The sequence below is a fragment of the Podarcis bocagei genome (assembly GCF_964188305.1).
Source record: "Podarcis bocagei genome assembly, chromosome: 18".
In the NCBI taxonomy this organism is placed as follows: Eukaryota; Metazoa; Chordata; class Lepidosauria; order Squamata; family Lacertidae; genus Podarcis; species Podarcis bocagei.
In genome coordinates this window covers 3,212,340-3,239,253 of record NC_138144.1, presented here as the reverse complement: position 1 = coordinate 3,239,253, position 26,914 = coordinate 3,212,340, and the positions used below count along the sequence as shown (strand labels likewise).

Below are 26,914 nucleotides of genomic sequence, written 5' to 3'. Positions count from 1 at the left end.
TTTTTGCTCTATAAGACTCACTTTTTCTCTCCTAAAAAGTAAGGGGAAATGTGTGTGCGTCTTATGGAGCGAATGCAGGCTGCGCAGCTATCCCAGAAGCCAGAACAGCGAGAGGGATTGCTGCTTTCACTGCGCAGCGATCCCTCTTGCTGTTCTGGCTTCTGAGATTCAGAATTGTTTTCTCCTCGTTTTCCTCCTCCAAAAACTAGGTGCGTCTTGTGGTCTGGTGTGTCTTATAGAGTGAAAAATACGGTATTTGGCGGCCAGTCCACTGTCCCTCAGACCATGTGGGGGGCCAGACTATATTTTGAAGAAGAAGAAAAATGAACGAATTCCTATGCCCCACAAATAACCCAGAGATGCATTTGAAATAAAAGGACACATTCTACTCATGTAAAAGCACGCTGATTCCCAGACCATCCGTGGGCCGGATTTGGAAGGCGATTGGGCCGGATCCGGCCCCCGGGCCTTAGGTTACCTACCCCTGATCTAGAGGACACCTGGTTGGAAAAAGCCACACTAGGGAGTTATAACGCCAGGCCCTATATACAACCTCTGGGGCTGACAGTGTCCACGACTTAAGGGTAAAAGAAGACCACACAAACCCATTGGAAAACGTTGGCACATTGTTTATTTAATAAAGTCTTGTATTTTTATTTTTTGCTCTCCCCCTCCATTGAAAAAGGCAGGGGAAAAGGAGGTTCGTGGTTTGGTCTGCTGCTTTTACGAAGCGGGGAGGGGGAAAACAGGCTTTGCGTCGCTCCCCACCCGCCGACAAAAAAAAGACAAATTGTGACCGTAGGATAGCCAGAGTTGGAAGAGACCCCCCCCTCCAACACACAGAAGGGTCTTCCAGTTCAACCCACCCTTGCAAGGCAGGACTCGCAAGCTAGACGATTATGACGGTTTCGACAATGACGAGAGCAAGGTGGCAAAACAAGCCAGGACTTTGGAATAAATAAATAAATATATGTATGTATATATATATATATTCTCACATCTCCAAAAGAAGAGGCGGGGAAGAAAAGATCGCCTTGCCACACCTCTGGCAGCAGTCGTTTTTCGCTTTTACAAAATTAAGTTTCTCTTCTTTTCTGACCGTGCCCCCCCCCCCAAATTCCCCACCCCTTCAAGTAGTGCTTTGGACGTTGATTTTGAAGAGGGAAAAAAAAAGAAAACTGGAGGGCAGGACCCACACATCTAAGCAGGCGCACACACACACCCCACTCCTCCCCGAGCCCCCCCCCTCTGTTGACATGCAAAAGAATTGAAGCATGGAAAGGAAAAAGTTAGGAAACGTAAAAGATTTGGCACACATTCCCTGCATGGCGGTGTTGGGGGGGCTGAATGGGTCAGTTTGCCCCCTCCCCAAGCGATGTGCCTGTAGCCGCGTAGTAGCAACGATACGTTAAAAGGAAAAGCTTGCTGCCGCCACCTTATAATCTGCTTAAAAATTAAAGGCGCAACAAAACCGCCTGCTCGTATAGGTGAAACTCGAAAAATTAGAATATCGTGGGGAAGTTCGTTTATTTCAGCAGTTCAACTTAAAAGGTGAAACTCGTATATGAGATCGACTCATGACATGCAAAGCGAGATAGGCTTCTACTTCTCAGAGGTCCAATGTTGCTCTATCTGCAATCCTTGTTTTGCTGATTTCATTGAATATTCTAATTTTCTGAGATTAATTAGTTTCACCTTTGAAGTTGAATTAGTGAAATAAAGGAACCTTTCCACGATACCCTAATTTTTCGAGTTTCACCTGTATAATATTATTATTATTTTTCTTCAACCACATATGTGGATAAATAACTTTTTAAAAAAAATTAAAAAGAGAACGCGCACCCCCTTTGCATCGATTTGGAGAACAGGGCAGATTGCGGAATAACGTGTCGGAACAGGCGCGTTTTTGTAGCTGTGTGCGTGAGGACTATGGCTGGTCTCCCTCTTTTTCTTCCGCTGGGCCTTGCCCCCGAACTCGCTGCTCTCCTCTCTCAGCCTAGGGAGGAAAAATGGACTGCTTTCTGATGGCTCTAGACTTCCTGGCTTCTGAGACTAGCAGTCTAACGACACGGGGGGGAAACACACACGGACGTCAGTCATCCCTGCGTCATCTGCTGACGCTAAGACCAGGGCGTTTCTCATTCCGCTGCCCAGTTCGCATGAGGACTATAAACTTGAGAGCATTCAAGTAGCAGCTCCGACCCCCCCTTTTCCGATCAAGCTGTTTGGTATCTCTGTGCAAGGGATGGTGGCGCCGGAAGGAAAGCCAAAGGGAGGAACAGCATACAATTTTGTTGAACGGGAAAAGTTGACAATAACAGAGAATCGGCGACGGAGGAGTAACGCAAGGGCGCCAGGAAAGACGGAGGCCTGAGCTATCAAAGAAGTTGGGTGCGCTGCTTCTACTGCAACCCGCCTGCCTCGCTTTGCCAAGTACGTACCCGAAAACGGCACAACCCGCTCCAAAGCGGTGCAGTAACCCATGGCAATTTCATCCACCCAGGCAAAACAGCATTTCTGGAGCCAGTTCCACGCCAACGAAAAGTTCATTGGGAAGAAACTTGGGTGAGAGATCCGGAGCCAAGCGGGCAAGCTTTTCTGTCCCATCTGGGAGGCGAGGTTGTTTCTGCCTCCCGCCAAGAGGACGCCCAGCGACAGACGGAGGGAGGAGGAGGAAAGGATAAGGTTATTGCTTGCAAAAAGAAAAAAAAAAAACCAGAGAGAGAGTGTGTGTGCAAAGGTGAAGGAGTCATTTATAGTTATCTGCTACAACCAGCTCTTTTGAATGTCGTGAGGTAAAAGTCGGGCCTCTGCTAGGTTCCGGGGTCTCCTGTTATTAGCGAGAAAAAGCCCCTCGGGAACGTAACGTCCGGGCTGTGCAATAGAGGCGCTTGCTTTGGCAACCCCGCCTTGGAGGGGAAAGGGAGAACGGGCTCGTCTCGGGACCCTTAACCCCTCTCGGGCACCGGCGAGAAGGGAGCAGAGGCTGCCGGGAGCAAGATCCCGCCCTCCCCGGCCCCTTGCAAGCGGAAGGCCAAGCCGAAGGGGCCTGCTGCTGCCCGTCGCACAAACGCAGCCTTGACCAGTTTCCCTCGACCCTCTGCGGACTCCGAGTCCGGCTAGAGACAGGCAGCTCCCCTAGGATGCAGCGACGTCCCTTGCGTGGTACCTGCCCCAGCAGGGCCACCGTCCTCTGAGATAGTGCAGCCCTGGCGTGTGCCCCGTTGCCCCGGCCGGCTGGCAAATCCCATGCCGGCACTGGGGAGGAACTGGGGAGAGAGCGGTGGCTACCTCACCCTGAAGTCGACGGCATCCCCCTGCTCCTCTACTCCGGGCTGTGGTCAGGGGAGGCGTCCGCCACAGCCACGACGCACCCTGGACTCTCTCTCGGTTTTTTCAAGCGCCCATACATCCTTTCCTCCAACCCCCCGGTTATCTTGTCCATCAGTTCGGTGCCCAGGCTGCCCAAGCCCGGGCACTGCCCGTCCTCGAGGCAGTCGCTGCCATACGGCTCGGGCGGCCCCTTGGCCTCCTCCGGCGGCTCCTCTTCTATCACCTGGATTTTGTCGCCGGCTTCCGCCGTCGCCGGTGCCGCCTCCTCGTCCCCGGCGCTGACAATGCGCGGCAGGGTGCTCTGGTAGCGGCCCTCGAGCGGGTAGTTGACGCTGTCGCCCCTCCGCAACGGCGTGCGGTGCCTCTCCAGAGCTGGTGGGTAGCGAACGCCGGGGTCGCTGTACTGCTTGGCCCTCTGCCACTGCTTCCGGAGGTGCGTCCGGGAACGGTGCTTTGCCCGAAGCGGCGACTCGTCAAACTGAGGGTCGTGGCGGACAAAGGCGTTGAAGAGGGCGTCTGTCTTCTCGTCGATGCTGTAGTCCCGGCGGGGCAACGCGTCCCGGGTGGGGAAGAGCTGCCCGTAAGGGGCCCAAACCAACGGACTTGGGGCCGGCGGCCCGCCGGAAGCCCCTTCCACGGCCTCGTCTTCCTCCTCCGGTTCTTGGCCTTCGAAACTCTCAAAGATGGTGGCTCGGCGGCCCGCACTGGTGAAACAATATCGCTTCTCCGAGGCCGTCTGGTCCTCGCCGACGCGCCCGCCGGGAGCCTCGATGGAAGCGTAGCCGCTGTCCATCTGCAGGAGCTTCCGGGTCCCGGCCTCCGACTCTATGCTGTCCTGCTTGGCTTTCCCCGGCAATCTGTCCTCTCCTCCTTCGGCCTCGTCCACCAAGGAAGAAGGGAAGCTGGGCAAGCCGCCGCTCGAAGAGATGCTCTCCCCGCCGTCGCTGCGCACCGAGTCCCGGTCGTTGCCCTGCTCCGACGAAGCGTACATCTCCAACGATGCCCGCAGGCTCCAGATGTCATGGTAAAGGGGGGTGGGGGGCTGCTGCGGTGGCGGCGGCGGCGGCTCCAAAGCGGGGGGCTCAGCGGAGGGGGGGCTGGGTTGCTCCGACGGCTCTACCCTGCATCCAGAAAAACAACGGGTACATTTTCCCTTTAAAAACACCTTTTGGGTCTTAGGATCGTATGGAACGAAAACAGTAAATGATAATCGAGACCTGATACATAATACACACATACACTCTGTTCAAGTTCATACATACACACACCCACACACTTTTCAAGTTCATACACACACACACACACACACACATACACACCGTATTTTTTGCTCTATAAGACTCACTTTCCCCCTCCTAAATAGTAAAGGGAAATGTGTGCGCGTCTTTTGGAGCGCATGCAGGCTGCGCAGCTATCCCAGAAGCCAGAACAGCAAGAGGGATTGCTGCTTTCACTGCGCAGCGATCCCTCTTGCTGTTCTGGCTTCTGGGATTCAGAATATGTTTTTTCTTGTTTTCCTCCTCCAAAAACTAGGTGCGTCTTGTGGTCTGGTGCTTCTTATAGAGCGAAAAATACGGCACACACACACACTTTTCAAGTTTATACATTTCGCTGATTTCACAATCATCTTGACATTTCAAAACTTTACTTCCTTCCCCCTCTTTCTGCGGTTCCTTAAATTTCATTTTAATACCTTTCGCATATCCAAATTAACTTCATTTGCTCATTCATTCATCTTCTTTAAATACATACTCTTACAAAACTGCAGGTTATTACAATAATCCTACCAATGTTTTCATCTGTTTACAAATTATCTGTTAATATTCAATAAGCCATTTCCATTCTTTTATTTGTTTTTTAAAAAATGTTATCTTGATTTCTTGTTCTTCTGGCAAGTTTCACCATTTCTGCATATTGCATTGCTGTTACAGTGGTACCTCGGGTTACATTTTCTTCAGGTTACAGACTCTGCTAACCTAGAAATAGTACCTCAGGTTCAGAGCTTTGCTTCAGGGTGAGAACAGAAATCGTGTGGCAGCGGGAGGCCCCATTAGCTAAAGTGGTGCTTCAGGTTAAGAACAGTTTCAGGTTAAGAACGGACCTCCAGAATGAATTAAGTACTTAAATAAGTACCGCTCCAGCGGGAAGGTAAACGGCGTTTCTGTGCGCTGCTCTGGTTCGCCAGAAGCGGCTTAGTCCTGCTGGCCACATGACCTGGAAGCTGTACGCCGGCTCCCTCGGCCAGTAAAGCGAGATGAGCGCCACAACCTCAGAGTCAGTCACGACTGGACCTAATGGTCAGGGGTCCCTTTACCTTTAACTATACCTTTAACTTAAGCCTACCCAATCCATGAATCCTGCAGTGCTGCCGAAATTCTCCCCCAGTCTTTCCTCATGCCATCGCACCTGTGTCTTCTCTGCCCCACCCCCCACCCCATTCCCACTTATCTACTGAAAAATACCTGCCGAGGGATAAGGTGGAGCTGGCTGGAGCGGGCAGGAACGGCCCGCCGACGGGCCTGAACGCCACGTCATCTGTCCGGGCGATGTATTGGATGATGTCCGTCTGGTGAGGATCACGGTCTTCTTGGTCCATGCTCTCGCTTGCGGCCCTCTGCCGCTGGAACTGGTGCCGTTTCGGAGAGCCTGGGCAAAGGACCGGGTGGCAAAGATCAAGAGTTAAGCGGGGGGGGGGGACGACATTGGGGGGGGGAGAGAGAAAGAGAAGAGACGACAACCAAAATATGATTATTTTGGACAAGGGCAAGCCTTTCTCGAATCCCGCCCTGCCAGCAAAAAGAGATGTCCATTCAACCAGCAATTACATATGCTTCAGGTTACAGACTCTGCTAACCTAGAAATAGTATCTCGGGTTAAAAACTTTGCTTCAGGATGAGAACAGAAATCGTGCGGTGGCGGCAACGGGAGGTCCCATTAGCTAAAGTGGTGCTTCAGGTTAAGAACAGTTTCAGGTTAAGAACGGACCTCTGGAACGAATTAAGTACTTAACCCAAGGTAAAGGTAAAGGGACCCCTGACCGTTAGGTCCAGTCGTGACCGACTCTGGGGTTGCGGTGCTCATCTCGCTTTATTGGCTGAGGGAGCCGGCGTACAGCTTCCGGGTCATGTGGCCAGCATGACTGGAGAACCAGAGCAGCGCATGGAAACGCCGTTTACCTTCCCACCGGAGCGGTACCTACTTATCTACTTGCACTTTGACGTGCTTTCGAACTGCTAGGTTGGCAGGAGCAGGGACCAAGCAACGGGAGCTCACCCTGTCACGGGGATTCGAACCACCGACCTTCTGATCGGCAAGTCCTGGGCTCTGTGGTTTAACCCACAGCGCCACCTGTATAAAAATGACGTCTTGATCAGAATTAAAGCCTCTGTGTACATAGGGCTGCAATAGGTCCAGGATTTCAAAGGTGGAATCGATGTCCAAAAAGCAGCGCTTTGTCCTGGATCTTAGAGAAGTCAATCAAAAATTCGTGGGGGTTTTGGCGTCTTTGTTTTTTAATAAAAAAAAATCAACAACAACTTTTGGGTTTTCCTAAATAAAAGCAAAACTATTTTTTTTGGGGGGGGGTTCTAGTAAAAAACTCAACAACTTTTGGTGTGTCCTGGTTTTTACTTTTTGAAATATGGGAAACCCTATATGTGCACCAAAGCGCAATGGGAGGATAATCGTTTCTCATGAGTTAAATCATAGAATCCTAGAGTTGGAAGAGACCACAAGGGCCATCGAGTCCAACCCTCTGCCAAGCAGGAAACACCATCAGAGCACTCCTGACATATGGTTGTCAAGCCTCTGCTTAAAGACCTCCAAAGTAGGAGACTCCACCACACTCCTTGGCAGCAAATTCCACTGTCAAACAGCTCTTACTGTCAGGAAGTTCTTCCTAATCTTTAGGTGGAATCTTCTTTCTTGTAGTTTGGATCCATTGCTCCGTGTCCGCTTCTCTGGAGCAGCAGAAAACAACCTTTCTCCCTCCTCTATGTGACATCCTTTTATATATTTGAACATGGCTATCATATCACCCCTTAACCTCCTCTTCTCCAGGCTAAACATGCCCAGCTCCCTTAGCCGTTCCTCATAAGGCATCGTTTCCAGGCCTTTGACCATTTTGGTTGCCCTCCTCTGGACACGTTCCAGTTGGTCAGTGTCCTGAATCAATGATCATGAAATCACGAAGGAAGAGAGTGCCTTTTGGCCTCATCCTGATGAACACATCTCTCTTACTGCATTAAAAAAATGGCTTCTCTTGTTGATGCAACTCAGTCCAAAGACCGTGAAAGGTCTTAAGAGTATTTTACTACCTTGCACAGGACCTCGCATGCTTAGTCTTCAATCTCATCCAATTACGCTTCAAGATTAAGCCAATTTAAATGGTATGGCTTTAAGCTTGTACTGCAAAGTTTATTTTGGCGGGGTCACTTTCCATTCTACGGGTTTTCAGATATACCGTATTTTTCGCTCTATAAGACGCACCAGGAGGGAAACAAGAAAAAACATATTCTGAATCTCAGAAGCCAGAACAGCAAGAGGGATCGCTGCGCAGTGAAAGCAGCAATCCCTCTTGCTGTTCTGGCTCCTGCATTCGCTCCATAAGACGCACACACATTTCCCCTTACTTTTTAGGAGGGAAAAAGTGAGTCTTATAGAGCAAAAAATACGGTATATATTTTTTTACAGAGCGAGTTTAACAAATGCTTTAAAAAAGCTGTGTTTCTTTTATTTTCTTTGAACAACCGCAGCAACACTATCGCAAACCTGAAACACGTTACAGTGGTCCCTTGGTTCTCAAACTTAATCCGTTCCGGAAGTCCGTTCCAAAACCAAAGCATTCCATAATCAAGGGGCGCTTTCCCATAGAAAGTAATGCAGTACGGATTAATCCATTCCGGACTTTTAAAAACAACCCCTGACACGGGAATTTGACATGAATCTTGCTATCTAACGAGACCACGGGTCCATAAAAGGAAAGCAATACACAACGTACTGCTGTCACACAATCAGTAGCTGAACCGGGTTCCACACAGTCACAAAAACAAAACAAAAAAGAGCCGCAAAAACAAAAACGCAAAATAAATAGCAAAACCAGACAGACCTCAGTCTAAACAGACGTGTGGCACTCAAATCAGAAGCACAACACTCAAAATGGAGCACATTCGGCTTCCGAAAAAAGTTTGCAAACCAGAACACACACTTCCGGGTTTGCAGTGTTTGAGAACCAAAGTGTTTGAGAACCAAGGTGTTTGAGAACCAAAGTGTTTGAGAACCAAGGTACCACTGTATGCTTAAATAAAAGAGACTACAAGGCTTTATTTTGCCCCAGGGACCACCAGATCAAGAGAGGTTGCATTGATGCCTCCAGTTCACTGGTGCAACGCTTGAATCGTGCCAGTGAGAGTAGGTGGGCACCAAAGCAGGTGTGATGGCCTGAGCCTGAAGGGTCCTCACCTGTGCTGGGTCCTCAGGTGAGTCTGCTCTGGCTCCGGAGGTGATGGAAGACCCATTGCCTGCAGGTGCTCCACTCTCAGCCCCGTCAGGGGAAGCGGAGGTTGCCTCTGGGTCAGGTAACCCTCCAGCCTCTCCTGGGCTGCAGAGGCTCAGGGCAGAGAGGCGGAGGGAACGAAGTTCCCGCAGGAGGAGTGCTCGCCTCCAGGCCAGGAGAGACGAGTCACCTGTGGACCGGGGCTGCCCTATGACTCAGGGCAGATAAAAGCCGGCCAGCCCCAGTCCCAAGTTGCAGAAGCAACATTGTTGGTAGTCTGTTCCTGCCTGAACCCTGTCCTGCCGGATCTCCTGACCTCATAGAATAGAATCATAGAATCATAGAGTTGGAAGAGACCACAAGGGCCATCGAGTCCAACCCCCTGCCAAGCAGGAAACACCATCAGAGCACTCCTCACCCGACCCTCTGCCTTGGACCCAGTTTCAGCTTTGACGGACAGCCTCCATACTGCACCCTCGACCTCGGATTGGACCATAGCTGTCAAGCGTCCCTTATTTGGTGGGACAGTCCCTTATCCCAGGGCCATGTCCCGCTGCTGTCCTTTATTGATGATGTCCCTTAAATAAGCTACTGAAGGTAATGGGGCCCTATCTATGTCCAGCTGTGCTTTGTCAACAACAAATTGTTGCTGTTTTCTTGTGTTGAATATATGCTATATGGCAATGGGTGGACCTAATAGGTATCTAAAGCCATTTGCATGCAACAAAATATGTCTTTTATCAAAGTAATTGTTGATCCCTTATTTTGGCTGCTGATCCCTTATTTTCCAATCTGTAAGTTGACAGCTATGGACTGGACTCGGACCTCGCCGCACGGTTAACCCACGGGAACAGCGCAGCCGGGCAACTACCCAAGAAGGAGCATGGCGTATCCGCCCCCCCAGGCCAAAGTATCACCGCTCCATCGGCATGACCCACCTCTCGTGTCCAGACTGGATGCTCTCTGACTCGTCTCCAGTTTCCATTTCTTGATCCGAAAGTAGGGTCCGGCGCCCTCGAGGCTGGCATGGCGGCGTAGGCGGGTGAAGAAGTGAAGGACGGCGCCCTGGGCAGGGGCCGGCGGGGGCTCCCCCGTCCCGCCCCCTCCAGCACCTTTGGGACTCTGGCCGGCGCCGTCGGACTGAGAAGAGAGGAGGAGGGATCGGTCAGGAACGGCCGGCGGTTTTGCCACCCGAATAAAAATGCTCCCCTAACCATCAAACACGCAGAGAGACGCGCCGCTGTACAACGGCCTCCCCTCTGGGCGCAAGGACGGAAGACGCGTCGGCAAAACACGTACGGCGGGGGAGACAAGTATTTGATCCCCCTGCCCAATTTGCCCGTTTGCCCTCTGGCGAAGAAATGGCCAGTCCGTAATTTTAACGGTAGGTTTTATCGTAGCTGTGAGAGACGGAATCTCTTTTGACTTTTGTCTTCTGGGTTTCTGGGGGGTTTTTCCTGTTGTAATTCCGTCTCTCACAGAGTTCCCCCGAGTGAAGCTGCAGGAAAAATAAACAACAAACCCCCAAATTTGGGATCTTCTCCAAACCCGTGCCAGGATTTTGGGGTGTGTTTTTTTTTCCCAGTGAAAAGCCTGTGTTTTGCAGGCCTGAGCGTTTGATGCAGCAAACATGGGGTTCATACTTAGCATTAGCTTCGAACTTCCAAATTTGGGGTCCCCTCCACAGATGCACAGAGACATCGAATCTTAAGAGCTGGAAGGGACCTTGGGTCATCTAGTCCAACCCCCTGAAATGCAGGAATCTCAGCCAAAGCGCCCCTGGCAGGCGGGCATCCGACCTCTGCTTAAAAACGTCCAAGGAAGGAGAGCCCTTTCAAAGGAGTCCGTTCCACTGTCAAACAGCTCTTGCTGTCAGAAAGTTCTTCCTGACGTTTAGCCGGAATCTCAGAACAATGGGGGTGGAGACGCTCCTTCAGGTCTACTGGGCCGTTTAGGGCTTTAAAGGTCAACACTAACACTTTGAATTGTGCTCAGAGACGTCCTGGGAGCCAATGTAGGTCTTTCAGGACTGGTGTTATGTGGTCTCAGCGGCCACCCCCAGTCACCAGTCTAGCTGCCGCGTTCTGGATTAGTTGCAGTTTCCGGGTCACCTTCCAAGGCAGCCCCACATAGAGCGCATGGCAGTAGTCCAAGCGGGAGATAACCAGAGCATGCACCACTCTGGCCAGACAGTCTGCGGGCAGGGAGGGTCTCATCCTGCATTCCAGATGGAGCTGCCTTGGACACAGAACTGACCTGCACCTCCATGGACAGCTGTGAGTCCAAAATGACTCCCAGGCTGCGCACCTGGTCCTTCAGGGGCACAGTGACCCCATTCAGGACCAGGGAGTCCCCCACACCCTCCTGCCCCGTCCCCCAAAAGCAAAGCATCACACTGCTAAACTTGCAGTCTACCGAGACCCCAGGATCCCTTTTTGCACATGCCAGGCGCCCCCCAATATCCTAAATTTGTGCATCTGGCTACCCCCAGTTAAGCTGACGTACCGAGGTGCCTTCGCCAGAATCCGATGAAGCGGAGGAACCAGCCTCGACGGTGGAATTATAGGTGTCTCCCGGCAAGGCAGAACTGGCGCAGGTTCCGTGGCTGGTCAGCGCCGTCTCCGGCAAGGGGTGCTACCAGGAAGGGATGAAGGTGAGAAAGGGTTAGGGATAGCTTCGCCGACCCACTCACACACCTCCTGGAAATTTACAGCCCACGGGTGTAAAAATAGAAGAGGCATTTCCAAAAATGCATCCAAATTCCCCCCCCCCCGCTCTGTTTCCGTACAAAAAGTTTGCCTCTAGGACCAGCCATGGGAAGGCCAAATGTGGCCTCTGCAGGTGATAAGACAGGTCTCTGCCCCAGTGAGCTTACAAATAAATATGAATTAAGGAACTGGGCTAAATTCTCTCTTCTGTGCGGCCATGGGTGCCCTCAGACCGGCATAATAATAATAATAATAATAATAATAATAATAATAATATTTCTTATACCCTACCCATCTGACTGGGCGGCGGTAAATTATTATTAAGTAATAAGACAGGTCTCTGCCCCAGAGGGCTTACAAATGTGAATTAAAGAACTGGGAGAGGCCTCAGCAAATTTCTTTCTCATGAGCATCTATGGACGTCCTCAGGGAGGCCAAGCAATAATAATAATAATAATAATAATAATAATAATAATAATAATAATAATAATATACCCCGCCCATCTGACTGGGTAACCTGAGCCACTCTGGGCAGTGGTAAAAATAGAATAAGACAGGTCTCTGCCCCAGGGAGCTTACAAATGTGAATTAAAGAACTGAGAGGGGCCTCAGCTAACTCTCTTCTGAGCATCCATGGACACCCTCTGCAATGCCAAGCAATAAATTAATAATGATAATGATAATGATAATGATAATGATAATGATAATAATAATAATAATAATAATAATAATAATAATAATAATAATATTCTTATACCCCGCCCATTCCGACTGGGTTACCTGAGACACTCTGGGCGGCGGTAAAAATAGAAGTAATAAGTCGGGTCTCTGCCCCAGAGAGCTTACAAACATGATTTAAAGAACTGGGATCCTGCCCCTCAGCTCCTCTGGGTCTCACCTGGAAGATGGCCAGGCTGGGCTTGGCTGGGGGGTGCCGAGGCGTCATGGCGATGCTGTTCTCGTTGGACTCGTGGATGGTGACGATCTTGAGGGCGGCGGACGGGGGCAAGGGCAGGTGGCTGAGGCGGGCGTTCTTCAGGTGGTGGAAGTCTCCCTCGGTCAGGGTGTACCTGGCAGGGAAAGGATTTCCCTCAATCTTTGTCAGCACGGCCATTTTGGACCATGATTTCCCATCAGCCCCTGCCAGCACGGCCATTTTGGACCACGATTTCCCATCAGCCCCTGCCAGCATGGCCATTTTGGACCACGATTTCCCTCAGCCCTTGCCGGCACGGCCATTTTGGACCATGATTTCCCATCAGCCCCTGCCAGAACGGCCATTTTGGACCATAATTTCCCATCAGCCCCTGCCGGAACGGCCATTTTGAACCATGATTTCCCATCAGCCCTTGCCAGCGCGGCCATTTTGGACCACGATTTCCCATCAGCCCCTGCCAGAACGGCCATTTTGAACCATGATTTCCCATCAGCCCTTGCCAGCGCGGCCATTTTGGACCACGATTTCCCATCAGCCCCTGCCATCTCTGGCACACTGTCTCTCCAACCCCACAAAAAAACAAAAACTTGAATATTTTTCTCCAAGGCCCATCGCTGAATGGTAGAAACCTTCCTTTGCCTCCAGAAGGTAGGCAATCCTGGGAGAGAAATGCCGGTACGGCCATTTTGGACCATGATTTCCAATCAGTCCCTGCCAGCACGGCCATTTTGGACCATGATTTCCCATCAGCCACTGCCAGCACAGCCATATTGAACCAAGTCTTCCCATCAGACCCTGCCAGCACGGCCATTTTGGACCATGATTTCCCATCAGCCCCTGCCAGAACGGCCATTTTGGACCATGATTTCCCATCAGCCCCTGTCAGCACAGGCATATTGGACCATGATTTCCCATCAGCCCCTGCCAGCACGGCCATTTTGGACCATGATTTCCCATCAGCCCCTGCCAGCACGGCCATTTTGGACCATGATTTCCCATCAGCCCCTGCCAGCATGGCCATTTTGGACCATGATTTCCCATCAGCCCCTGCCAGCACAGCCATTTTGGACCATGATTTCCCATCAGCCCCTGTCAGCACAGCCATTTTGGACCATGATTTCCCATCAGCCCCTGCCAGCACAGCCATTTTGGACCATGATTTCCCATCAGCCCCTGCCAGTACAGCCATTTTGGACCATGATTTCCCATCAGCCCCTGCCAGCATGGCCATTTTGGACCATGATTTCCCATCAGCCCCTGCCAGCATGGCCATTTTGGACCATGATTTCCCATCAGCCACTGCCAGCACGGCCATTTTGGACCAGGTTTTCCCTCAGCCCTTTCTGCACGGCCATTTTGGACCATGATTTCCCATCAGCCCCTGTCAGCACAGCCATTTTGGACCATGATTTCCCATCAGCCCCTGCCAGCACAGCCATTTTGGACCACGATTTCCCATCAGCCCCTGTCAGCATGGCCATTTTGGACCATGATTTCCCATCAGCCCCTGCCAGCACGGCCATTTTGGACCATGATTTCCCATCAGCCCCTGCCAGAACGGCCATTTTGGACCATAATTTCCCATCAGCCCCTGCCAGCACAGCCATTTTGGACCATGATTTCCCATCAGCCCCTGTCAGCATGGCCATTTTGGACCATGATTTCCCATCAGCCCCTGCCAGCACGGCCATTTTGGACCATGATTTCCCATCAGCCCCTGCCAGAACGGCCATTTTGGACCATAATTTCCCATCAGCCCCTGCCAGCACAGCCATTTTGGACTATGATTTCCCATCAGCCCCTGCCAGCACGGCCATTTTGGACCATGATTTCCCATCAGCCCCTGCCAGCACGGCCATTTTGGACCATGATTTCCCATCAGCCCCTGCCAGAACGGCCATTTTGGACCATGATTTCCCATCAGCCCCTGCCAGCACGGCCATATTGGACGATGATTTCCCTCAGCCCCTGCCAGCATGGCCACTTTGGACCATGATTTCCCATCAGCTCCTGCCAGTATGGCCATTTTGGACCATGATTTCCCTCAGGTATGGCCATTTTGGACCATGATTTCCCATCAGCCTCTACCAGCACGGCCATTTTGGACCATGATTTCCCATCAGCCCCTGCCAGAACGGCCATTTTGGACCATGATTTCCCATCAGCCCCTGTCAGCACGGCCATATTGGACCACGATTTCCCTCAGCCCTTGCCGGCACGGCCATTTTGGACCATGATTTCCATCAGCCCCTGCCAGAACGGCCATTTTGGACCATAATTTCCCATCAGCCCCTGCCAGAACAGCCATTTTGGACCACGATTTCCCATCAGCCCCTGCCAGAACGGCCATTTTGAACCATGATTTCCCATCAGCCCTTGCCAGCGCGGCCATTTTGGACCACGATTTCCCATCAGCCCCTGCCAGCACGGCCATTTTGGACCACAATTTCCCTCAGGTATGGCCACTTTGGACCATGATTTCCCATCAGCCCCTGTCAGCACGGCCATATTGGACCACGATTTCCCTCAGCCCTTGCCGGCACGGCCATTTTGGACCATGATTTCCATCAGCCCCTGCCAGAACGGCCATTTTGGACCATAATTTCCCATCAGCCCCTGCCAGAACAGCCATTTTGGACCACGATTTCCCATCAGCCCCTGCCAGAACGGCCATTTTGAACCATGATTTCCCATCAGCCCTTGCCAGCGCGGCCATTTTGGACCACGATTTCCCATCAGCCCCTGCCAGCACGGCCATTTTGGACCACAATTTCCCTCAGGTATGGCCACTTTGGACCATGATTTCCATCAGCCCCTGCCAGAACGGCCATTTTGGACCATAATTTCCCATCAGCCCCTGCCAGAACAGCCATTTTGGACCACGATTTCCCATCAGCCCCTGCCAGAACGGCCATTTTGAACCATGATTTCCCATCAGCCCTTGCCAGCGCGGCCATTTTGGACCACGATTTCCCATCAGCCCCTGCCAGAACGGCCATTTTGAACCATGATTTCCCATCAGCCCTTGCCAGCGCGGCCACTTTGGACCATGATTTCCCATCAGCCCCTGCCAGCACGGCCATTTTGGACCACGATTTTCCATCAGCCCCTGCCAGCTCTGGCACACTGTCTCTCCAACCCCCCAAAAACCCAAAAATTTGAATATTTTTCTCTGAATGGTAGAAACCTTCCTTTGCCTCCAGAAGGTAGGCAATCCTGGGAGAGAAATACTGACCCAGAGCTGCAAAACAGGCTTATCACAGGCCTTGGGGGCCACCTCAGAGCCCATCTAGTCTGACCCCCATGCATTGTACCGGGTTCAAGTCCTCCCAACCCAGCCCTCAAACCCATCAAGGGACTACAGCCTCTCAGCTGGTCCTTACATCACAGGGCTGCTGCGAGGATTTATTTTTTTAAAGACGATCCCTTATATAAAGGATTATCGTATCTGAACGGAATAGGAATTTATTTAAATTTTGGAAGGAAAAAGGTAGAAGAATGAACTGATTCACTGGGTTGGGGCCAGTTTGATTAAATTGTAGAATTTGGCATTAATTGGTATTGTTCTATTGTTGGAAAAATCAATGGGAAAATGTGCATTTTTGAAAAAGTTGAAATGTATACATACTAATTGTACTTCTCTCTCGAACCCAGGACCCCCGCCTACCTCCTCCCTTTCTCCTGGGTCTTCTTGCTCTGTTCAAAGAGGGCCGCCTCGTTGAAGGACACACGTCGCCCCGTGGCGCTTCCCGAAGAAAGGAATCTCTCGCTCTCCGCGTCTCGGTAACTGTAGCTGGACATGCACTCAGGGTCGTCCACCTTAATGGTGATATCTAGGGGAGTTTTAGAAAACCACCCATCATTTTTATTTTATTATATTTTTTATTAATTTTAACATATAAATTAATAAAACGTACCACAAAACTTATCCCTTATACCATCCTTTTAGGCTTCCGTCAGCACCTCTGATGACCCACCGTTTTAACCACTTCTTATGCATTTCTTAACATTATATTGCCTTTACATCTCTTAACAAATCATCCTTCCCTTTATACATTTTTGCAATACTTCCAATAATACTCCTCACAAAACTTCTTGCAACCCTACAAACGTCGTCTGCTCTTCACAATTACTTTTCAAATAGTCCGTAAATTTACTCCAGTCTTCCGTGAATTTCTGGTCTCGCCGGTTTCGAACCCTTCCTGTTAGTTTATCTAGTTCTGCATAGTCCATTAACTTCATCCTCCATGAAACCCACCCATCCTAACTAGCAAAATCCCAAAGTTACAAGTGAAACTCGGAAAATTAGAATATTGTGGAAAAGTTCATTTATCTCAGTAATTCAACTTAAAAGGTGAAACTAATATATGAGGTAGACTCACGACATGCAAAGCGAGATATGCCAAGCCTTTATTTGTTATCATTGTGGTGATCGTGGCGTACAGCTGATGAAAACCCCAAATTAACAATCTCAGAAAATTAGAATATGAAATGAAATCAGCAAAACAAGGATTGCAAATAGAGCAATATTATAACAAACAAAGGCTTAACATATCTCGCGGGGATTCAAACCACTGACCTTCTGATCGGCAAACCCTAGGCTCTGTGATTTAGACCAAAAGGTAAAGGTAAAGGGACCCCTGACCATTAGGCCCAGTCACGGACGACTCTGGGGTTGCGGCGCTCATCTCGCTTTATTGGTCGAGGGAGCCGGCGTACAGCTTCCGGGTCATGTGGCCAGCATGACTAAGCCGCTTCTGGCGAACCAGAGCAGCGCACGGAAACGCCATTTCCCTTCACGCCGGAGTGGTACCTATTTATCTACTTGCACTTTGAGGTGCTTTCGAACTGCTAGGTTGGCAGGAGCTGGGACCGAGCAACGGGAGCTCACCCCGTCATTGCGGGGATTCGAACCGCCGACCTTCTGATCGGCAAGTCCTAGGCTCTGTGGTTTAATGCACAGCGCCACCCGCATCCCTAAGCCTATAGATAGCTACTAACAAAAGCGTTTGCTAGGAACCGCACTCGGGTCGCCAAGGATGCTATGGGCCTGATTTAAACCCCTCCTCCAAATCCCCCCCCCACTGATAGGCTTTTTGGGGAGGGGGGGAGGAATTAAACCAGAGAGGCAGAATCCCTGGAGAGGTGCTGGGTTCGGTACCAGGAGATGCAACAGGAGGAAGAATAGAGAGAGAGAGTGAGAGCAACCGTTTCCAGGGCAACGGGCCCTAGCAACAAGAGCGGGTACCACTTTTCCTATAGAAAAGGATGCAGCAAGCCTTGCCCGCTTCTGAAAGTAAAGCAAGCAAGCATCTCACCTTGAGCCGGCTGGGAGTCATCCAGATAGGTAGTGTTTGTTTTCTCGGGGTCATCGCTGGCTCTGGGGAAAAAGAAAGAGAAGAAGGAGGAGGTGGGCAGGGGGGGGGGAAAGCTTGAAAAAGGCGTACGCAACAGAGCGAGATGGAAAAGGTCTAGAAAAAAACCTGTGCTGAATAGCTCTAGGTTTGCATAAGCCACGATTTGCATATGAAGGGAATGTGCTGTGTACAGTGGTACCTCGGGTTACATACGCTTCAGGTTACAGACTCCGCTCACCCAGAAATAGTGCTTCAGGTTAAGAACTTTGCTTCAGGATGAGAACAGAAATCGTGCTCCGGTGGTGCGGCAGCAGCAGGAGGCCCCATTAGCTAAAGTGGTGCTTCAGGTTAAGAACAGTTTCAGGTTAAGAACGGACCTCCGGAAAGAATTAAGTACTTAACCCAAGGTACCACTCTATCTATCTATCTATCTATCTATCTATCTATCTATCTATCTATCTTCCTATGATTTTTTTACCAACTTCGCCCAAATGGCTTCATTTTCACACACACCTTCAAGGCTGCGAGGCCAGGAAGTAACGAACAGCTCAATATTATTATTATTATTTTAAAAAAAACAATCCACAATGAGGCACAGGTCTCTCCAAGAACTAGACTGATGTCAAGGAGACGAATAACAACAATAATAATTTATTATTCATACCCCGCCCATCTGCCTGGGCTTCCCCAGCCACTCTGGGCAGCTTCCAACAAAATATTAAAATACAGTAATGCATCAAACATTAAAAGCTTCCCTAAACAGGGCTGCCTTCAGATGTCTTCTAAAAGTCTGGTAGTTGTTGTTCTCTTTGACATCTGATGGGAGGGTGTTCCATAGGGTGGGTGCCACCACCGAGAAGGCCCTCTGCCTGGTTCCCTGTAACTTGGCTTCTCGCAGGGAGGGAACCGCCAGAAGGCCCTCGGAGCTGGACCTCAGTGTCCAGGTAGAACGATGGGGGTGGAGACACTCCTTCAGAACTACAGAACCTTCTTTTAGAAGACATCTGGAGGCAGTCCTGTCCAACTCTGTGGCGCTATGAAAGTCCTGTGGTTAAAGCAGTCGTCTTTTAAATCAATGAGGTCTAGAATCTTACTTTGCGGCTAGGGAAAAAGACCAGAGCTCAGACGAAGCCTCTCTGACTCTGCATAACCCTCTGTTTTGGTTGCAGAACTGGCCTTTCGCAGTGTGACCTCCCCAGCTTAGGGTCCCAGTCTTGCTCCCCACACCCCATTACCTGGAGTGTCGCCGGTCGGCCTCGCAGCATCGCCGGCAGGCGATCAGGATGCCAAAGAGAAGCACCAAAGTGCCCCCGATAAAGATGGAGAGAAGTATCAGCAGCAGGAAATACCCATCGTGGGTCTTCACTTCGCCTGGCACCGTCTGGAAGGTGGGATTTTTTGGGGGGGAAGGAGGGAAGGGAGAGGAAAATAAAAAGACACAATATATGGGTGCAAAGGGTGAGGGAAGCCGATGGGGCTGAGTTTCCTCACCCTTGTTCTGTACAAGCTACCTCCACAGCAAGGAGACTCAGAAAAATATACCGTATTTTTTGCTCTATAAGACTCACTTTTTCCCTCCTAAAAAGTAAGGGGAAATGTGTGTGCGTCTTATGGAGCGAATGCAGGCTGCGCAGCTATCCCAGAAGCCAGAACAGCGAGAGGGATTGATGCTTCCGCTGCGCAGCGATCCCTCTTGCTGTTCTGGCTTCTGAGATTCAGAATATTTTTTTCCCTGTTTTCCTCCTCCAAAAACTAGGTGCGTCTTGTGGTCTGGTGCGTTTTATAGAGCGAAAAATACGGTATATTCCCTGGCTGTATGAGGGCACATTTCTCCACCATGAGGGGAGAGAGAGAGATGGAGACACTCTTCCCTTTTTCACACACAAGTTTATGGCGTGCGAACTCAAGAATTGCCTGCCCTTAGGAGATGGTTCCCTTAATGTCTCTGCACGAGTCAGTGATCTCAGCGCGGTTACAAAGCACGCAGAGATGCAACGGGCACCCTCCTCGGAAGGTTCTCACGAGGAAAAGAGATTGGACTCAAATCACCCCTCCAACTTTGCAATTTTAAGAACTCTGTGCCCTTCCCTGACCCTCCATCCTCAAAACTCAAGTCTTCTTCCCACCCCACTCCAGTTGATTCCACTGTGCAATGAATCTTTTTCTTCCTGGAGCAGTGATCCTTTCACTTAAATGTGTTAAGGTTCATGCATTGCAGGGGGTTGGATTAGATGGTCTTGGGATCCCTTCCAGCTCTAGGATTCTATAATTCTATGTGCTCATTGCTGATGCTCAGTGCTGGCACTATATTCATAAAATAACAGTAAGATACCAGTAGGAACTAAAGCGAGATGAGCGCCGCAACCCAGAGTCGGTCACGACTGGACCTAATGGCCAGGGATCCCTTTACCTTTACCAGTAAGAACAACAACAATTTATTCTTATTATTGCCCAGTAATAATTTGTAATTGTGGGTTAAACCACAGAGCCTAGGACTTGCCGATCAGAAGGTCGGCGGTTCGAATCCCTGCAACGACAGAGTGAGCTACCGTTGCTCGGTCCCTGCTCCTGCCAACCTACCAGTTCAAAAGCACATCAAAGTGCAAGTAGATAAATAGGTACCGCTCTGGCGGGAAGGTAAACGGCGTTTCCGTGCGCTGCTCTGGTTCGCCAGAAGCGGCTTAGTCCTGCTGGCCGCATGACCCGGAAGCTGTATGCCGGCTCCCTCGGCCAGTAACGCGAGATGAGCGCCGCAACCCCAGAGTCGGTTACGACTGGACCTAACGGTCAGGGGTCCCTTTACCTTTCACCCCCTGAAAGAGGTCTTTGATGAAGGGCTCTTAGCAGCCAAAGATTCAGCTAACCAGGCTTTTCCCAGCACAGAGAGAAAGACCCCAGATATTCAGTCTGTTAGATTTCTACCTGTCGAGGTTAATGCACCCAACTTAAGTTTGGGCCCGTGAAGCTGCGATTCCTGCACTGCAGGGAGTAGACCCCTGGGAACCCCTTCTCTGATTCTTCTGCGATCATGTGCAAAACTGGAATATCTCAAGTTGTGGGTTCGAGTCCTCCGCTGGGCAAAAAAACTCCTGAATTCGACAGGATGACCCCTGTTGGTCTCTTCTAAATCTACAATTCTACGATTGCAGGGCCAGCAGTGGTGGTGAGTCAGTGCTCAAGTCAGCGACTGACCGCATTAAATCCTCGGGCCCCTTCCATGGGACTGTTGCTTACTGATGACTCAGCAACCAGCTAGTCCTCAGCGCAGAGTTCCGAATCGTTTCGGAAAAGGGAAATGTGCAGAGATGGTAAGGGACTCAGCCCTGTCTGCATCCCAAGCAAGGGTCCTTACTTTCACAAACGACATATCCAAAGCATTTCCTGCAGATTTGGAAGCCAACAACTGCCTCCTGCGAACGCACGTGGCTTGGGTCTGTTTCCGACTGGCGGTGGGCAGGATTGAACCCGGGTCCGTCTGCGTGCCAGGCAAGCGCCCTCAACCAAGGGAAGAGGCCCGGCTGCGGAAATCTGCAACAGCTTGCAACACAAGCAGCAGCGGATTCAGCAGAAAACCCTTCGAGGGTTCCCTTTTCCTAAAGAATCATAAGCTGGAAGGAACCTCAAAAATCATCTAGCCCAACCCCCTGAAATGCAGGAATCTTTTGCCTAACCTGGGGCTTGAACCCACAACCCTGAGATTAAGAATCTCCTGCTCTAGGTTGGCTTGCTCCACAGACCCCCCCAAAAAAATATTCCCAGATACTAGCGAAGTCAAAAAAGCCATCATGTGTTCAAAAACCACAACTGGGTGCCCCCCTTCAGAGCTGTTGAACTACAACTCCCCATCAGCGCTAGGCCAATCCCGGGAGTTGTAGCACAGAACCTCTAGATCAGGGGTCAGCAAACGTTTTCAGCCGGGGGCCGGTCCACTGTCCCTCAGACCTTGTGGGGGGCCGGACTATATATTTTGGAAAAAATATATGAATGAATCCCTATGCCCCACAAATAACCCAGAGATGCATTTTAAATCAAAGGACACATTCTACTCATGTAAAAACATGCTGATTCCCGGACCGTCCGTGGGCCGGATTGAGAAGGCGATTGGGCCGGATCCGGCCCCCGGGCTAGCAAGGCCAGAGCTCAGGGATGATGAGAGTTGTAGTCCAACAGGTTGAGAACCGCTGCTCTAGATTAAGAGAGTGGGTGATGCGGATAGAAACCGCAAACTCCAAACCTAGATGCCTTTGCTTTTTATTCCTCTACTGGTGAGCTTTGGTCGCAGAGTGGCAAGGCAAAGGCACTCTGCGTATGCTCAGAGACACCACCCACAACAATTACTTGTTTTTACCACGGTTTCACAATACCGCAACTCCGTCAGTATATATCAGCTAGATGCACCAAAGGCCTGACTGAGATTCGAACCGTTTCCTATTCATATCTGAGCCTTTTGCTCAGGACTTTGAGTAGGCCTGGAAAAGCCCATTGCCTGAAACCCCAAAGGGCTGCTACCAGTCGGTGCAGACAATATGCAGCTGGATGGACCAGCCATCCTTCCCAAGACTCGTGGGCCCAGGAAATAATTTCTTCCCTCCACGCTAGGCCAAAGCAATGCCGACTGAGAACTTGCCCTCGATTCGCAAAATTGTTTTAAATCGTTTCTAATATTGGTGTTTTCAGTTGCAACCTGCCCTGGGGCTTTAGTGTGGGGGGCAGGTAATATTTTTAATAATAATAATAATAATAATAATAATAATAATAATAATTTACTTATACTCCACCCATCTGCCTGGGTCCCCCCAGCCACTCTGGGCGGCTTCCAACAAAACACTAAAATACAATAACCTATTAGACCTTAAAAGCTTCCCTAAACAGGGCTGCCTTTAGATGTCTTCTAAAAGTTTGGTAGTTGTTGTTCTCTTTGACATCTGATGGGAGGGCGTTCCACAGGGCGGGTGCCACCACCGAGAAGGCCCTCTGCCTGGTTCCCTGTAGCTTTGCTTCTCGCAGGGAGGGAACCGCCAGAAGACCCTCGGCGCTGGACCTCAGTGTCCGGGCAGAACGATGGGGGTGGAGACGCTCCTTCAGGTCTACTGGGCCGTTTAGGGCTTTTAAGGTCAGCACCAACACTTTGAATTGTGCTCGGAAATGTACTGGGAGCCTCAGATTTTAAAATACATTAGCATCAGCAGCACCATGCAACAATCCTGGGAGATGATGGACCAGTCCTCGCTGGCTCCCCAGCTGAATGCATTAGCAAAAATTGCCTAGGCTGGGCAGATCAAACAGGGTCAGGATCCACACGGCAAAAGGCAGCTCCTCTCCCGCAGGCTCGCAACCCAGCAACTCCCACAGCTACTCCTGCCAAAACTTTGGTGGCATTTCTGACCTGGGCCCAACCTGAACTCTCCTATCCAGAGCCGGTGTGGGGGGGAAGTGGGGAGACCTCTCTGTCTCTCTGGAGGGGGGCATGCAATACAGAATATCACCCACCCTGGGGGAAAAGCCTCGCAGACCTCTCCCCACCTGCCTCCACGGCAGGGACACTCACCGTCACACCTCCCGTCGTCGCGTTTTCCCATGCGCTCAAATCATCGCTCATTGTCCGTCCTCGAGAGAGATGTCCTCCTGTGAAAGAGGGAGGCACGAAAGCACAGTGACACGGCGGTGCGCGGTTGCAGAACGAGATTAAAAATATATATTTAAATGAAAAAGAAGGCAAGGGTGCGCAGGGAGGGGGAAATAAATAAAGAAATGCAATGTACATATATCAAAATTTGCAGAAAAGGCGATGTGGTCGATGAGGTTGTAGATTCTTCTTTTCCCTTTCTCTCTCTCTCTCTCTCTTTCTCTCCCGGTTACCTCCAGCAATCCATCTCCCCTCCCTTTGCAGCTCACATGTTTTTCGCCGAAGGGAAGATCACGGGTGGATTCCGTTCACAAGATCCTCGGCAGCGCCATGCTGCGATTACAACACCCCGGGAGGTGATGTGCCGGTCCTCGCTTGGCTTGCCAGCTTAAGATGCTGCTGAGGAAGGAAAGCAAAATGAAAGGCGGGTGTGTTTTTATTTATTTTTAAGAGGAAGGCAGGATGGGGTAGAAGCAAAGGTGGTGGCGGATTGCAAGAGCACCCTTTCTTCCCTCGCCTTTCCTTCTATCTCTCTCTCCCTCTTCCACTGCCTGGTGTCAGATGGTTTTCCTTAAGGAGCCAGAAGGCCGCAGAGCAGCCTTCGGGGGCGAAAAGCGGCTGAGAAAAATGGCAAAATCCTTTCCCCCCCAACCCCGGACCCTGGAAAAAGGCGGCAGCCTCTTCTCTCTTCCCCAAGCAACCCGGCCTTCCACCCCAGACGCAGTTGGGAGCCTGGAAATTAAATCGCCTTTTCCAAACACACATGCACGCGCTAGGATCTTGGCTCATCAGCCCACACACACACACACAGGGTTGACTCACGCCAACAGGAGAGGGAGATGAGCAAGAGGGGAAGGCAGTGAGGGGGCGGACGGTTGCTGCAGCAGAGGGGGGGGGGCACCCCCACCCCAGGAAAGAGCAGCAAAAGGGTTCCGGACGGCTTTGATCCCAGCGGCTGCAAAAAAAATGGGGAGGGGGGAGACACGGGCTTGCCTTGTCTGCATAGCTGGGGGAGGTGGGAAGGGGTTTTGTGGCTCCCACCCTCCGCTTAAGGAGCTAGTAGCATGCACACACATGCACACACGTGTGTGCAAGGTGCAAGGATCTTCATGCAATTCCTCCTACCCGCAGCGAGAGAGCGAAGGCAGGAGGCAGACACACGCTCCCAGAGGAAATTAGGAGTCAGGCCCCATCGACCTTGGTGTGGTCAACACGGGCCGGCAGCAGCTGCCCGGGGTTCCAGGTAGGGGTGTTCCGCAGCCCTACCTGAAGATGCGAGGGGTTGTACCTTCTGCCCTGACCCTGCCTCCTCATCCTGGTTGGTCTAACCTGGCTTATATACCGAGTCAAGCCATTGGCCTGTCTAGTTTGGGGTTGCCAACACTGGCTGGCAGCGACTCTCCAGGCTTTTAGGCAGAGGGGTCTGTCTGTCTGTCTGTCTGTCTCTCTTTCTTTCTCTCTCTCTCCCCCCATCATATTTCTGCGTGCAGCCACAGAGCAACAACCCCTTCCCCCAAAATAAGGGTTCTAGTCCACATGGTTCCGAGCTAAATAAGAGAGTTGGCTTCCACCAAGTCAGGCCATGGGTCAAGAAAGTTTTTAAGCACACCGGACGCGTGCTTAATACGCATGGGACCCCCCCCCCCCACCAAGGAATCCCAGGAGCTGTGGTTCTTACTCTTCACAGAGGTACAATGGACAGCGCCGTCCAACTACTTTTCCCAGAATCCTCTGGGGGACGTCACATGCTTTAAAGGAATGGTGTGGACCCGCCCCACAAAATAAATAATTTCCCACACTGCCCTGTTAATGCCTTTTCGCTCCAAGTCCCATAACGTCCCCAAAAGTTCAGAAAAGCTAAGCGTCCCACTGCGTGGTCTCCAGCCACCTGGCCTCTGGGCATGTGGGAAGTGCTACTTGCCACAGAATAGCTTTGAACCTTGGGCTGGAGGGTTGCTGCTGTTGGTCTTCAGCGCCTTCATTTCAGGTCTCGTTGCGATTTGGGAGGAAATCGTTCGGTTTGGCCGTGCATTTATTCATTGCGTACGACTACTTTTGCTATAGGGGACGCGGGTGGCGCTGTGGGTTAAACCACAGAGCCTAGGACTTGCCGATCAGAAGGTCGGCGGTTCGAATGCCTGCAATGACAGGGTGAGCGCACGTTGCTCGGTCCCTGCTCCTGCCAACCCAGAAGTTCGAAAGCACACCAGTGCAAGTAGATAAGTAGGTACCACTCCAGCAGGAAGGTAAACGGCGTTTCCATGCGCTGCTCTGGTTCACCAGAAGCGGCTTCGTCCTGCTGGCCACATGACCCGGAAGCTGTACGCCGGCTCCCTCGGCCAGTAAAGCGAGATGAGCGCCGCAACCCCAGAGTCGGCCACGACTGGACCTAATGGTCAGGGGTCCCTTTACCTACTTTTGCTATGTTGTGGCTGTGATGGGACAGCTCGGTCGGTAGAGCACAATACTCCTAATCTTAGGGTTGTGGGTTCGAGTCCTATGTTGGGCCAAAAATTCCTGCGCTGTGGGGGGTTGGACTGGATGACCCTTAGGAGCCCCCTTCTGACTATGATCCACAGCAGGTAGGGAAGTGACGGACAGAGAGGCTGCTTTTCTCATTTCTACACACACAGACACACACACCCTCCCTGATCATCATGGAAGGATTTCATCTCCATGGTGATATGAGTTGCAAGATGTTTTTTTCCCGCTTGCAGGCTTTTAACCCTGCAGCTCCCGGATTTAAAATCAGCAAAGAAATAACCTCACGGCTAGGGGGAATTGGAACTACCATTCCCATCAGCCGCTGCCAGCACCGCGGTTGGGAGACGTAGTCCGAATCAATGAGAGGGCAGGAGGCTGAGGGAGGCTGTTTTGCCCTTAAACCCAGTGCGCTGCCTCAGGCCGCAGGACAGACAGGCAACATAGAATAGAACTGGAAGGGGATTTCCAGCGCCCTGCAGTGCAGGAATATGTAGCTGTCTCGAACCCGGAACCTTGGCATCATCAGGGCTGCGCTCTGACCACCTGAGGTATCCAGGTAAATCCATCACACACACACAGAGGGAAACTCGCAAGCAAGGAATGACAGAGGGCCTGCGCTTTCCCCCAGCTTCTGGTAATCAGAGACAGGTAAAGGTAAAGGGACCCCTGACCATTAGGTCCAGTCATGACCGACTCTGGGGTTGCGGCGCTCATCTCGCTTTACTGGCCGAGGGAGCCGGCGTACAGCTTCCGGGTCATGTGGCCAGCAGGACTAAGCCGCTTCTGGCGAACCAGAGCAGCGCACGGAAACGCCGTTTACCTTCCCGCCGGAGCGGTATCTATTGATCTACTTGCACTTTGACGTGCTTTCGAACTGCTAGGTGGGCAGGAGCAGGGACCGAGCAACAGGAGCTCACCCCGTCACTGCAGGGATTCGAGCCGCCGACCTTCTGATCGGCGAGTCCTAGGCTCTGG

The 26,914-nt window shown here is 51.1% G+C and overlaps 1 protein-coding gene across 2 annotated transcripts; it reads right to left on the bottom strand.

Annotated features, from left to right (window-relative positions):
* Positions 1–613: 613 nt before the first annotated feature.
* CBARP (CACN subunit beta associated regulatory protein) lies at positions 614–24,410 on the bottom strand. Of its 2 annotated transcripts, XM_081177699.1 has the most exons (10): positions 23,592–24,410; positions 23,378–23,454; positions 19,065–19,210; positions 17,791–17,852; positions 16,140–16,305; positions 12,434–12,605; positions 11,333–11,461; positions 9,766–9,967; positions 5,796–5,979; positions 614–4,454 (listed from the first exon to the last, which is right to left on the bottom strand). In XM_081177699.1, the coding sequence occupies exons 2-10, from the start codon at positions 23,426–23,428 to the stop codon at positions 3,326–3,328; spliced, it is 2,241 nt and encodes a 746-aa protein (XP_081033825.1). In that variant the 5' UTR covers positions 23,429–23,454; positions 23,592–24,410; the 3' UTR covers positions 614–3,325. The 2 variants fall into 2 exon arrangements, with proteins under 2 accessions (XP_081033825.1, XP_081033824.1); XM_081177698.1 differs by having other exon boundaries at positions 23,378–24,410.
* Positions 24,411–26,914: the final 2,504 nt, after the last annotated feature.